Raw genomic sequence first — 11,052 nt, 5'->3', positions numbered from 1 at the left:
TGAGATGATTGAGGACATGGCAACCCACGATAAGACTCTCTCACAATGCGGCCCATACGAGAAACGGGTAGATGACGTAACGATCTTTGGTTGCTCGCAGCCTGCCCATTACGCACGGCGTGCTTGCCGGGCATGCCGTCCGCCATCTGCACGATGCTCTTGGACAAGTGTAGCTTGCGGGCAAGTCTTGAGTACCGCCCCGGCCACCCTGACCGCCCATTGTCTGTCTGGGAGCGCCGAGGCGCCACTCGACCCGTCGGCAGCGCGTAGAGTTGGGCAGGGAAGGTGTTGAAGCCTGAGACGAGCGCATCGCTGCGTGCCGGGTTCTCTGGGGCCTGCGGGCCTTGGGATGTGGGTGGCTGCGCTGGGCTGGTGGAGAGTGAAGAGGCTTTTGTTTTCCGTCATTCGTACGCGCATTCTGGACAGTTGATTGTGTGCCGCCGGAGTCTGCTTAAGAAGGCTGGGGCGCGGGTGTGTCGGGTCATGGTCGATCGGCTGGCGGAGCAAAGTCGTAAGTTTTGCCGTGCGGCGCGCTCTGGTCGGGTCCTACATCGCTAGCTTGCGGCCAGACGCGCCAAGAACCTGCCCAGATCCAATGATAGGGGAGGTTTATCCGAGCAGAGAAGCGTTGGTGGTTTGAGGAGTGTTTTCGCGAGGCCGAGGAGCTCAGTTGATGTTGGGCTGGGTCGCGTGGAAGAGTACTGCAGACATTCGGCTTGGGGGGGTGTTGAGGTGAGCAGGGCTTGGCGCCTCTGCACGCACCACCACATCATCCCACCTCCTCCAGGGCTGCTTCCCACGACATCGTCACCCACTCTCGGCCTTCCGACATGAGTACCAAAAGACTCATCTTAATCGAGTATCATTCTGGCCGCATCCCTAGCAGTTGACGGCCGCTTGCGACGCAGCACAACGTTGCAGACAGCGGCCCCCAATTCGAGCAGTGCGCATACGCGGCCAGCTTTTCGGCTTCTTTGACAACGATCTCTTTCCATTCCAGTGTTATTATACTGCTGAATACTTAGGCTGCTTTTAGTTGAGATGCATACAGTATGCAGACCGAAAGCCAACGCAGAGTCCATGTGAACGGTCCCGCTTCGTCACGATGAGCCTCAGACAAGCTCCTATGACGCTACGACGGCTATGACACTCCTATTGCCATCATCATCGATATCCTTACATATCTAGAACTAAACTTGTATTTGTGGAGCGATGCAAGACTTCTTTATCACGATCGAGAGCTCGTATTCTTCAGTCAATTATGACTCCGAAATGTTTATACTCGACATACACATTGTCATGTCCCAACCTACCTGACAGTTAGTAGACTCGTATCCCTCATAATGGTCATCTGCAACATCTGTACCCTCCCGGATGATTACCAATAAATTCCAAATTCTCCAGACCCCCAAATTGAAGCAACAAAGTCGACATACTTAACGGCATTATCATCGCTATCCTCATCGAAGTTGTTCTGAACTGAGTCAACATCTACTCAGCCAAATGACTATGCGGGTGCCGCGTCGGTCATTCGCTCCGAGGCTTTCCACTACGAGCAGAGAATAACCAGAGACGTGAGGATTGCGTCGATACCAAGAAGATTGCGCACCAATAAACGTCACCACCCTTCCCGCTGAATCCCCGAACACGCCTCAGCAAGCCCGACATCACCGCCAGCACGTTTGCCAGGCGTTCGCGCAGCAGTCTCGGTGTCGTCCATAGCTGGCGGCGTAGCTGGCGCAGGCTCACGTCCCGTTGTGTCGAAGAGCCGATCCCCAATGCAACCAAGGCAAGGTGGTGAAGGTATCTACCTTTAAACGCTCGACCACGAAAGAAGCGTTTCTATCGAACTTCTCAACCGCCGAAGATCTGTTCCCGGACACGACGAAAATAACAAAATGCAAAGTACGTTGGGCACTGCTGCTGCTATCGTTAACCGCTCTCCGCTCCTCCGCCATGTCGAATTGCCTCTCCCATAGCTTCTCCAGCGTCTTCAGCGTCTCCACAAGTGTCTAAGAATTGAGCTCTGGCCTGTTTCATCGAGTTATGCAATCTTTTGGTGACATTCAGCCTTGGCCAACTATGCCATTTGTACACTGCTCTGGCCCTCGATGTGGGGTGATTGAAGAGGAAGCAGATAATACCCATTTCTGGGCTATCAGAGTCACCACATACCAGGCCCCGAAGTCTTTTGGTTTAGGAAGTGAGTAGCTGCGTTGGGTCGGCTGCCCAATAATTGACAGCGAGGCATTAGTTAAGGTTTTAAGGTTAGGCAAATTCTCACCGCCCGACCATACCCAAGGACACATCCCCATCAAGTGGACTTCTTTAAAATAAGGCTTCAGCTTCGATTTGTTATCAGAGTCTTACGGCGCACCGATTCCTGTCCCATGTCGGCAAGTATATAACCCCGAGTACAATGCCGTTTTTCACTTGCTGTGCTCAATTGTGGTCGCGGTAACTTAGGTAGCGAGGAGTTCTGTTGCAGGTTAGGACTCCTCTCTCACACCACTTATCATCATCAAGCCAATGTGCTATCTCTCGCGTACGGCGCATGCCTTGTCATTCAGCGCATAACTCGGCACAACCTACAACTTTCTCCGAAACTCCCTAATCGCTAGGTCGATATCGAAGTAGTCATTGAAGCGACCTCAGACACAAGCTGTATGTGTTCATCATGCTCATCCGACGTGACTCGCTAATGCGACCCCCCAGCGCCCGAGAGTTCTGAAAGCTCAAGAACGCGGCCCGCCTCCACTATTCCAGCAAGGTCGACGGTTAAAGGGGTGTCACTGGACTGAACCTGCGCGCCCGTCGGTAAGCTGTCACGATGCAGCAGGATCAATTCGAAAGGGACGGCAGCGAGCGCCCACCTCGTCGAGCTCACGTGTTCTCGCACCACTTATTCCCAAACAATACCTTTGCCACTGGTAGTGCTGCCCGAGCGACGGGCGAGGCTGCGAGAGGCGAGGTCGAGACAGTCACCAGGAAGGACGCAACGCGCAAGCGGGCCGACGGGTTCGACCAGAAGGACGGCAAGACCACCGGCGACGCGCGTATGGCAGTCACAGACCACCGCTACCACCATCCTACCCAGACAGACGATGGTTACGAGATGCGAGACGATGTTAGCAGTCCTTATGAAAATGACAGCCGAAACATCAGCAAGGGTAGCTTCGATGACAAGGAAAAAGAGATGGAAAATGTCGAACGCGTCCGTGGATGGATGAACGAGATGCTTCTAGGTGGGTTCAACCAAAGCGCCTGCTGAGCCACCTGCTGGCCTACTAGCAGAATGGTAGTCATACGGAGAGGTTTCATATCCGCGATATACCGCAAGTGATCTTGCGAGTGTGTAGAACCGAATTTCGACTGGGCGATGAGATGCACAAAGGGCATCGACTCACGTCTATCACGATGATCGATCCCAGTTGGTGACATCCACCGCCATTCCACTTTGTTGAGCAGTACACAGAATTCAACGAAAGGTCCATTTCTGCAACTTTGAGTGTTTGCGGCGGGGCTGTGTCAGGCACGAGATGCAAATCGGGCAATCGCTGGAACCTATGGGAGCTTCAATAGTATTGCAAGACTCACTTTACCTTATCTCACGTACCGAAAGCAGTCAAACAGAGTTGTTCAAACCCTGAATTTTGTCGACTAAATTGACTTGCCGCATGCGCATGTTTACTGTGAGCGACAACAATGTCTTCTTCGCACCTACAACAAGAAGCGCAGCGGATCGTACATTAGGGGATATGATTGCCTACATTGACTGACGTCGGTTCTTTCACTATCCTTCTTTATCGACTCTAGGGGCGGTCTCCCGCGTGCGAGATACACCTTCCACATATGTATCAAAGTACTCATCTTACCTCTAACCTCTACTATCCTATCGAACCACGTTCTAACGCCTGTACTGTCCGTGTCACAACTATTTGGTCTTAATCAACTACACCTTCGGCGAGAACTGCCACCTCGCTATCCCCATAAAGCTTTGTCAACTACAACTGAGGGTATGTTGCTTTCATCCATGGTACAGTTCACACAAGCCCATCTTATTGTAGTGCATATTTCTTGCGACCGTCACTCACCTCGACTTTGCTTTCGGCAGGTGCGTGACCACGCGAAACGTAAGGACGCGTACACCTCACCCGATCTGGGTGGCCAACGTGTGCATTCAGCATTTGCAACAGCCCAAGTTGCCCCATCTCCACCGTCTATACTCGTCGCGGCGTGACAAAGCGGGAATAATGGTTGATGGTCACATGAAACATGGAGCGTCCAAGCCGACCATGCGAGTCGGGACGCACGCGGCACACTCTCCCAACTACAGGGGCAAGGTGCGAACCATACACGACCTCAGCCACTCGAAAGCACACTCACCAGACGTTATCAGTCAAACGTCTCCGATCGTGTCGTGATGTCAACTGAAGCAACCGGAAGAGCATACGTTGTCGGCTCGTTTGCAAGAAGTGCGCTTCAACCAAGGACAAGGACCAGGCGCCCAGCAAATCATCAGCACACTTCACAGAATCGGACCGCCGGAAACGAAGCCAGCGTGGGACTCCCAGGCACTGGACCAGCCATGCAGACTGGCATTATGAGGCAAGGGCCTAGTCAATGAAACCAAGACTGGAAAGATATACGCCAATCCCGCCACTACCGCTCGACTCATGGCGACCAGAGTCGAACTAACACCGCTATCCCAAGGCGTAATATCGCCCGAATGATCCGCAAGAGTAGCCTTAATAGCGGAGAAGAGAAGATGAAGAAGAGCTTCGAAGTCATCCACGAATGGCTTGATGGCATGGGGTGGGTGGTGCAAATGAAGCGCCTTTATATCTCCCCGATAGTCTATTCGATGGTTGGTGATTATACGGAGACGTCTGATACCAGAACTGAGGACCGCCTTAAGGTGAGGTGAACAGTGTGCAGCCCCAACCGGCATGTAATTAACAGTCCATGGACTCGGGTGTCCTATGATGATGTATTCAGCCAGGGTGAAGACGGCCGAGAAGCATCAGTCAGTGGAGAATGGGCGAGGACTCGTGCGGTTCTCGGTGGACATCGTGGTGTAGCACGTGGAGCACGAATGCTCCAAACCTTCTAGACAACATAGGGTATCGTAGTGCACCAAAAGTAGTTCGTCGAATCTTTCCAAAATCCTCCGACTAAGTTATCATGCCTCACATCCACAATGGCCTAACACAAGGAGGCCGTTAGTCACTCCAAGTATACGTGCGTCGTAGTTATGGGAAACGACAGCGCGGCTGCGGCTTTGTGATGCAATCAGCTCATATCAACAACATAAGATTGCTGAGGTTTCCACGAGCCAGCCCCAGAGTGAAGCCTTCTAAATGTCGACTGCCAGGCACCTTCTAGCATTCATCTCTTGGTAACTCCCAAAGATACAGCGCCTCGTCTACATTCGCGCGTCCGTCATATTGGAGTGAACGCAAACATCAGTAGAGGGCCAGCAGCCAAGGAGCACAGACTGCGGAACATGAGAAAGCACCTGATTGACCTGGCCATGCTGGCGGACGTCAACGCTCCAGCCTGCTTGAAGTCATTAAAAAGATCAAGACGAGCACAAAGGTCGGCCAACTTGCAAGTCGATGCCGGTGACAGGAGCTTCGGCCTCGACGTGCTGGTTGATGTGAGAGGAGAGAAGAGACGGCAGGCTGGGGTTGGTCTTGACGGCAACTCAAGATGTCCGATGCCCGGGAAGAGTACATCAGATAGCTCGTATCAAGCGGCGTACTAGAACCCGGCACCATAACCTTAGCCCCTTCTCCCACTCTTGTTCCTCTTTCTTCACCAGCTTGCCTGAGCTCTGGTGATTACAGCCAAAAGTTCTTTGCGACCACAAGATCAACTTAGAATCACATGTTACAGTCGGTCCACCGCGGGTAGAGGGTACGAAAGTCTGCGGCCGTGTCCGCTAGCCGGGGTCGAGAGGTCGGATGGTTGTGGGGGAGAAGAATCTCTTGGGCGGGGGAACTGGCGCAAAAGGGCACTAACCCAAAGGTTGGCCGTCCAGCGCAGGCTTAATTCAACGACAATGTTGCACTCCAACTCGGACGGCCCTTTTGCCCTGGGCCTTTTCAACACGACTAAACTGCGTCGAGACGACATGCTCAGCTGACCTGGACGGCACCCGACCTTCAACCGGAACGCAACTGCCAGCACCGCGACGCGCCCAACCACCCACCCCTACTTGTACTCCCACACAATCGCCTCCTCCATGATGACCTTGCCTTCGCCCTCACCGCAGCCGGAGCTCGGGCAGTCCTTCTACTATGTACGCCTGCCCGCCCGTCTGACGTAGCCGCCAAAGCCGCGCGCGCCAACCCTGGAGCGTGTCGCGCTTCAAGCAGCCCCCACCAGCCTTACGATACACTCACACCCGCCAAAGAGACAGGTACTGCGCGATCGATCTCCCCTACACGCATTACATCACTACATAATGCGAGCGACATCGCAATATTCCTGATGTTCAAAGCTCACCGCCCTATCCCCAAAGCTACTTCTGTCGCGACTGAAACAACACCTTAGGACATGCCGCGCGTCTTTAGCAAGGCAGTGACGACGAGTATTGCCAACATATCGCCGACGTCGCATTCGACCTCAGGACCGCCTCCTAGCCGCCTTCGCTACACATGAATGCCCATGCCAATACTACACTCCACCGACACCCCGCCCACCTCAGCGCTGCTCAAGCGGCCACAACCTGACGCTCCCACTTTATTGCAGCCAGAATGCTCCCTCTCAGCCGATTCACTTTCTCCAGTCACTGGGTACCCTCGCTCCGGAGAAAATGCAACCATCAACACGTAGACGGAGGCGAGATAGACGGAATCACGAGCATGTCTTCGAATGTCATTGCCGGACACTCTCATCGATGAGCTATACGTACGATCGTGCCTTATCCGCAGTCGCTACCCAGCACTCACACTTCTCATACGGTCATCCTGGGTCTCCCTCTTCGAACAAGAACATCTACAAGTGGTGCATGGAAGACTGCACGGTTATGGCAACCTGAATGGACTCGATGGACGTGGATTTTCCGAACGTCGTTGTCACGCATGTGATGGAGCCCTTGCCGTCGCACTTTGGCATCGCGGCCATGGGCGGTGCACCAACTCGATCAGGTTCCAACCCAACTGGACCGTTCATTCCGCCATGAATACCGTCGCATCACTCTCCATCGCAGCCCTCGACCATCAATACGAACTACAACACAGGCCTGCCATCCCGTGGTCCTGCCAACCACCACGTATGTCGCATCCATGTCCGCCGCCAGGTCATCCTATCGGGCTCCGCCAATGCCTTCTCAGGTCATCATGGACGTAGTCGCAGCTGGACGTCCCCACGCTACTCATGGCCAAAGTGAAGATGACGTCGATGTGGTACGGCGCAGGGATGTTGCTAGTAGCTTGTGCGTCCCGAGGAGTCGATGCGGCAGTATTGTGCGGGCACTGGTGTGACCAAGGTTCGTGGTTGACACAGTAGACAAGTCGTCAAGGTTGAGGATGAAGATAAGGACATGGATTATGAGTGAGATGGGTAGCACAGAGGCCGTGAGGGATGACAACAAAAGGGGTACGTATGTCAAGCTGCGTCTCCAGTAGCACTACGAAATTGTACTTCACACCTCGAGGTCTTCTCCTTCTCCACGATTGAGTGACCAGCTTAGGCTTAGTGCTGACGGATGCGAAGTTAAATCTGAGTAATGCTTGCCTCTTTCAAAATCTGCTCGGTCTCATGAATATAATCAACTCCTCACTTGGAGAACTTCTGCTAGCGTCACCTGCGCATGGAAATCCGAGACACTCAACCCACCAGCAGCCGACCGTGCAGGTACACCACGACGAACTGATACGTCCCTCATATCGACAAGATCAATGGAACGACTTCTCCTGAGCGTCGGAAGTTCTTCGCAACCCCCGGCATCGTCGCCGACGATTCTTCAGTGAGGCTATGCTCACTCTTTACTGCCCGTGTAGCAACGTCTCACTCAAATCACGAACGCTCAAACTCTCTCTAGCCTTATCTGCTTCTGTTACGGCATATTTTAAACCCCATCGTGAAAGAATAGCGTTGCGACCGCTCCTGGGGACGATACGCCTCTGCGTTCTCCTCATGTCAAGAAAGCGACGAGGATAGTGTTGATCAGAAATGCCGTCATGGCCAGTGCTGTAATTAGGGTTCAAGTATTAATCACTGTGCGCAGATGTTTTTCCAGGGTTTTGCAACAAGTCAGTATGATTACATGGCCAGATACAAGTCTATGCGTGAGCGGAACAAGCACATTCGTGCTTCAATCCGATCTATAACCATAGAAAACGTTTTGAAGACAACAGCAGATCTCGCGGAAGGAAGCACGCAGGGGTTAACCACCACTGGCTTTTACCAGTCCGAATGCGTATTATCGCGAAGAGCGTTGTCCCCGCTCACGTGGGTGCGTTGCTTGTTTTGGTCTTGGTAGCACCCACGTGGACAACGATCACGGGAAGGATCTGGTACCCGGTTTCGTACGAGATGAAATCGGCGTCTTGTGTAACTTCGTTGTGTCTGTGCCGCATGTGCCCCAAACGCCGCAACTCGCGCGAGCACCAATGGTCGCGGCATCGCATTCTGGTCTTTGCGAACAATGAGCGAAGGTAAACTAACAATGCAGCCCCCTCGATGAGAGTCGACCTGAGTATGCGCAGCTTCGACGATAACAGCGATGGTGTCAAGGTCCTGTACCTGTGCGCTGTGCTTCTCATGACCGAGACGGGAGCGAATCCTCCATGTCTTGGCCGGCAGATTGGGACAAACGTCGATTGAAGAAGTTTCAGAACACGGGCAGTGCTGAGCGTGGCCATACGTTACCCAACATATGAGTGTCTCTAAGCACAATCGCTGGTTTGGTTTGAAAGAGTATCGAACGTGCAGCGCAGTCTGGATAAGAAGTCAGCTCCTGTCCCCTTTCTTCAAGCACGACATCAGAAACCTGTTCACAGCTGTTCTCTCCTCAAAATCGAGAAGTCACCCTGTTCGCCGATCGCACGCGCCCACTATACCAGATCGAAGACATTCTACCAGCTGACCGTCATGTCGGGCGTCGGCAACGTCGACAACTCACGCCACGAGGAGGTCTATGAGTTGCAACCTCTCTTCAAACTTGGTGATCCTGACCGGCTGTTCGACAACCCGCTTGCCGAACGTATCAGCACCCTCTTCACCATGCATGCTTCTAGCGATGGTAAGTGACGATCTTGGTACGACAGCCGTGATGACGAAGCTGATGTTGAACTAGAAACTGAGGGAGACCCATACGATGACCTACTGCTCGCAGGCAAGGCAAAGCACCCATCGTCGAACCCGCGTGAGAATGAATGTGAGAACGCGCCTTCTGCGGTTGAAGCCCGGAAGGCAGCGCCGGTGGACGGTACGATATAGCCCCACTTTCGCACACGTTTGCTTACATCTAAACTCTCAGCCACCGGTCAGCATGACCATGCAGAGGCGCCAGTCCCCTCTAAGCGGGTCGGATGTCTTGACAAAGAGGTGGACGTGGCTCTAGCGAAAGCTAAAGCCCAGGTCGTCACCACGATGTTCTGCAGCGTGGTCATCAGCCAAGGGCTCGCTACGATTGTGGCCATGATCATGGCTGCCGTGGCGATCGAACAGGCCCTGCTTCTCATGTTCTTCTCGCTCATTGTCATGATGTGGTTCATGAAGAGCATCATCAAAGACCTGTAGGTGGTGGTATACGGTCGGCATTGGAATTATGATGGTATGCTGCGCTCCGGATCTTTCTCTTCTCTGCGTACGGTTTGGGGTGATACATAAACTAGCATCTAGCTCTTTCTCAACCAATTGATGCCGCAATATGGTTTGACTCTTTTGACTTCGTTCCAGCGCATGAGAACTGATATCGTTGAGTTCGTCGTCTCCCTTGACGTTCACATTTCTATCGCCGGGGCTGATCTGTCGATTTTATCCGGGCAGAATGTTGAGGAGACATCAATTCTACTGTACTTCTATCTCCGTTCGAAGTCTGAGACGAAAAGACGAGCTTGGTGCAGTGTTGTCGCCGTTCGTTGAGGTCAAGCGCGGACTGTCAAGCGCGGAAGTCAGCTGTCTTGCCTCCGGGGCCGCGCCCAACACGGATGCGATGCCTCTCGTCCATGGGCGACAGCGCCGCCATTGGCAGATCGTGTGTTCTTCTATGTGCTGACGGAGTTCGGCATATGGAGAGATGCGGAAGCACCTGGCAGATGCGCTGAGCCTCGATTGCGGGGAGCCTGGACCCTGCCAAGCTGTCGTCCTCACGTGCCGACTAGTGATGCTAGTCAGCTTCCACCCGGGCAAGATTGCAGGCCACCGCGCCCTCGAGTGCGGACACGGAGTACGCCCGTATGCGCATCCGGTACCCGTATCCCAAGACTGACCTCGCGCTCTACACTACCATTACTGCGTTCTTCTCGACTCGTAACAATGCGATGCGCCATTGGTAATGCGACGTCACTAGCCAAGTGCGGTGCGTATCGCAACGCCAAACCACAACACCCAGCAGGGCCAACGCTGCCATAACCTCTGGCCGTGTTCCTAATTAGGAGAGATGACATTGGAAGTGCTGAGGCGCGTATGAAGGCACATCAACTGCTACGAGGAGGGCATTGCGATCCGAAGAGCTCGTGCTGCGATCCCAAACTCCCACCATCCAAGGGTACGGACTGCCCAGGCTTCATTCATCTAGATTGGCTTCATACTGACTCTCGGTATTTAGAAGCGTACCAGGCTGCGACTGCCTTTCATCGTCTGTCAACATACCCTTTACCACATACGCACACGCACACGCACGAGTCTTCGATCCCACCACGCATCAACACCCCTTCCATGCGCGCGAGATTAGATAAGCCGACCGAATGAGAAGGAGAAAATACGGCTACTGGCGTTGCATCATCTGACCCGTCTTTCTCGATTGATCGTTGCAGGGGCTTGATCCGACACCACAAGATGACAAGACATCGGAGCAGTGCCGGGCAAAACCATGCC

General features: G+C 53.5%; 2 protein-coding genes across 2 annotated transcripts; both read left to right on the top strand.

Annotated features, from left to right (window-relative positions):
* Window positions 1-2,830: 2,830 nt before the first annotated feature.
* Window positions 2,831-3,271, top strand: J4E93_010584 (uncharacterized protein; the record flags this gene model as incomplete). The annotated part of the gene is made up of 1 exon (XM_049348462.1): window positions 2,831-3,271. The coding sequence occupies one exon, from the start codon at window positions 2,831-2,833 to the stop codon at window positions 3,269-3,271; it is 441 nt and encodes a 146-aa protein (XP_049194414.1).
* A 5,831-nt stretch (window positions 3,272-9,102) lies between these two features.
* J4E93_010583 (uncharacterized protein) lies at window positions 9,103-9,753 on the top strand (the record flags this gene model as incomplete). The annotated part of the gene is made up of 3 exons (XM_049348461.1): window positions 9,103-9,253; window positions 9,308-9,439; window positions 9,491-9,753. 3 exons carry the CDS (start codon window positions 9,103-9,105, stop codon window positions 9,751-9,753), a joined length of 546 nt encoding a protein of 181 aa, XP_049194413.1.
* Between the last annotated feature and the right edge of the window lie 1,299 nt (window positions 9,754-11,052).

The sequence above is a fragment of the Alternaria ventricosa genome, assembly GCF_023758065.1.
Source record: "Alternaria ventricosa strain BMP 2768 chromosome Unknown scaffold_32, whole genome shotgun sequence".
In the NCBI taxonomy this organism is placed as follows: Eukaryota; Fungi; Ascomycota; class Dothideomycetes; order Pleosporales; family Pleosporaceae; genus Alternaria; species Alternaria ventricosa.
This window is presented reverse-complemented; position numbering and strand designations above follow the sequence as displayed.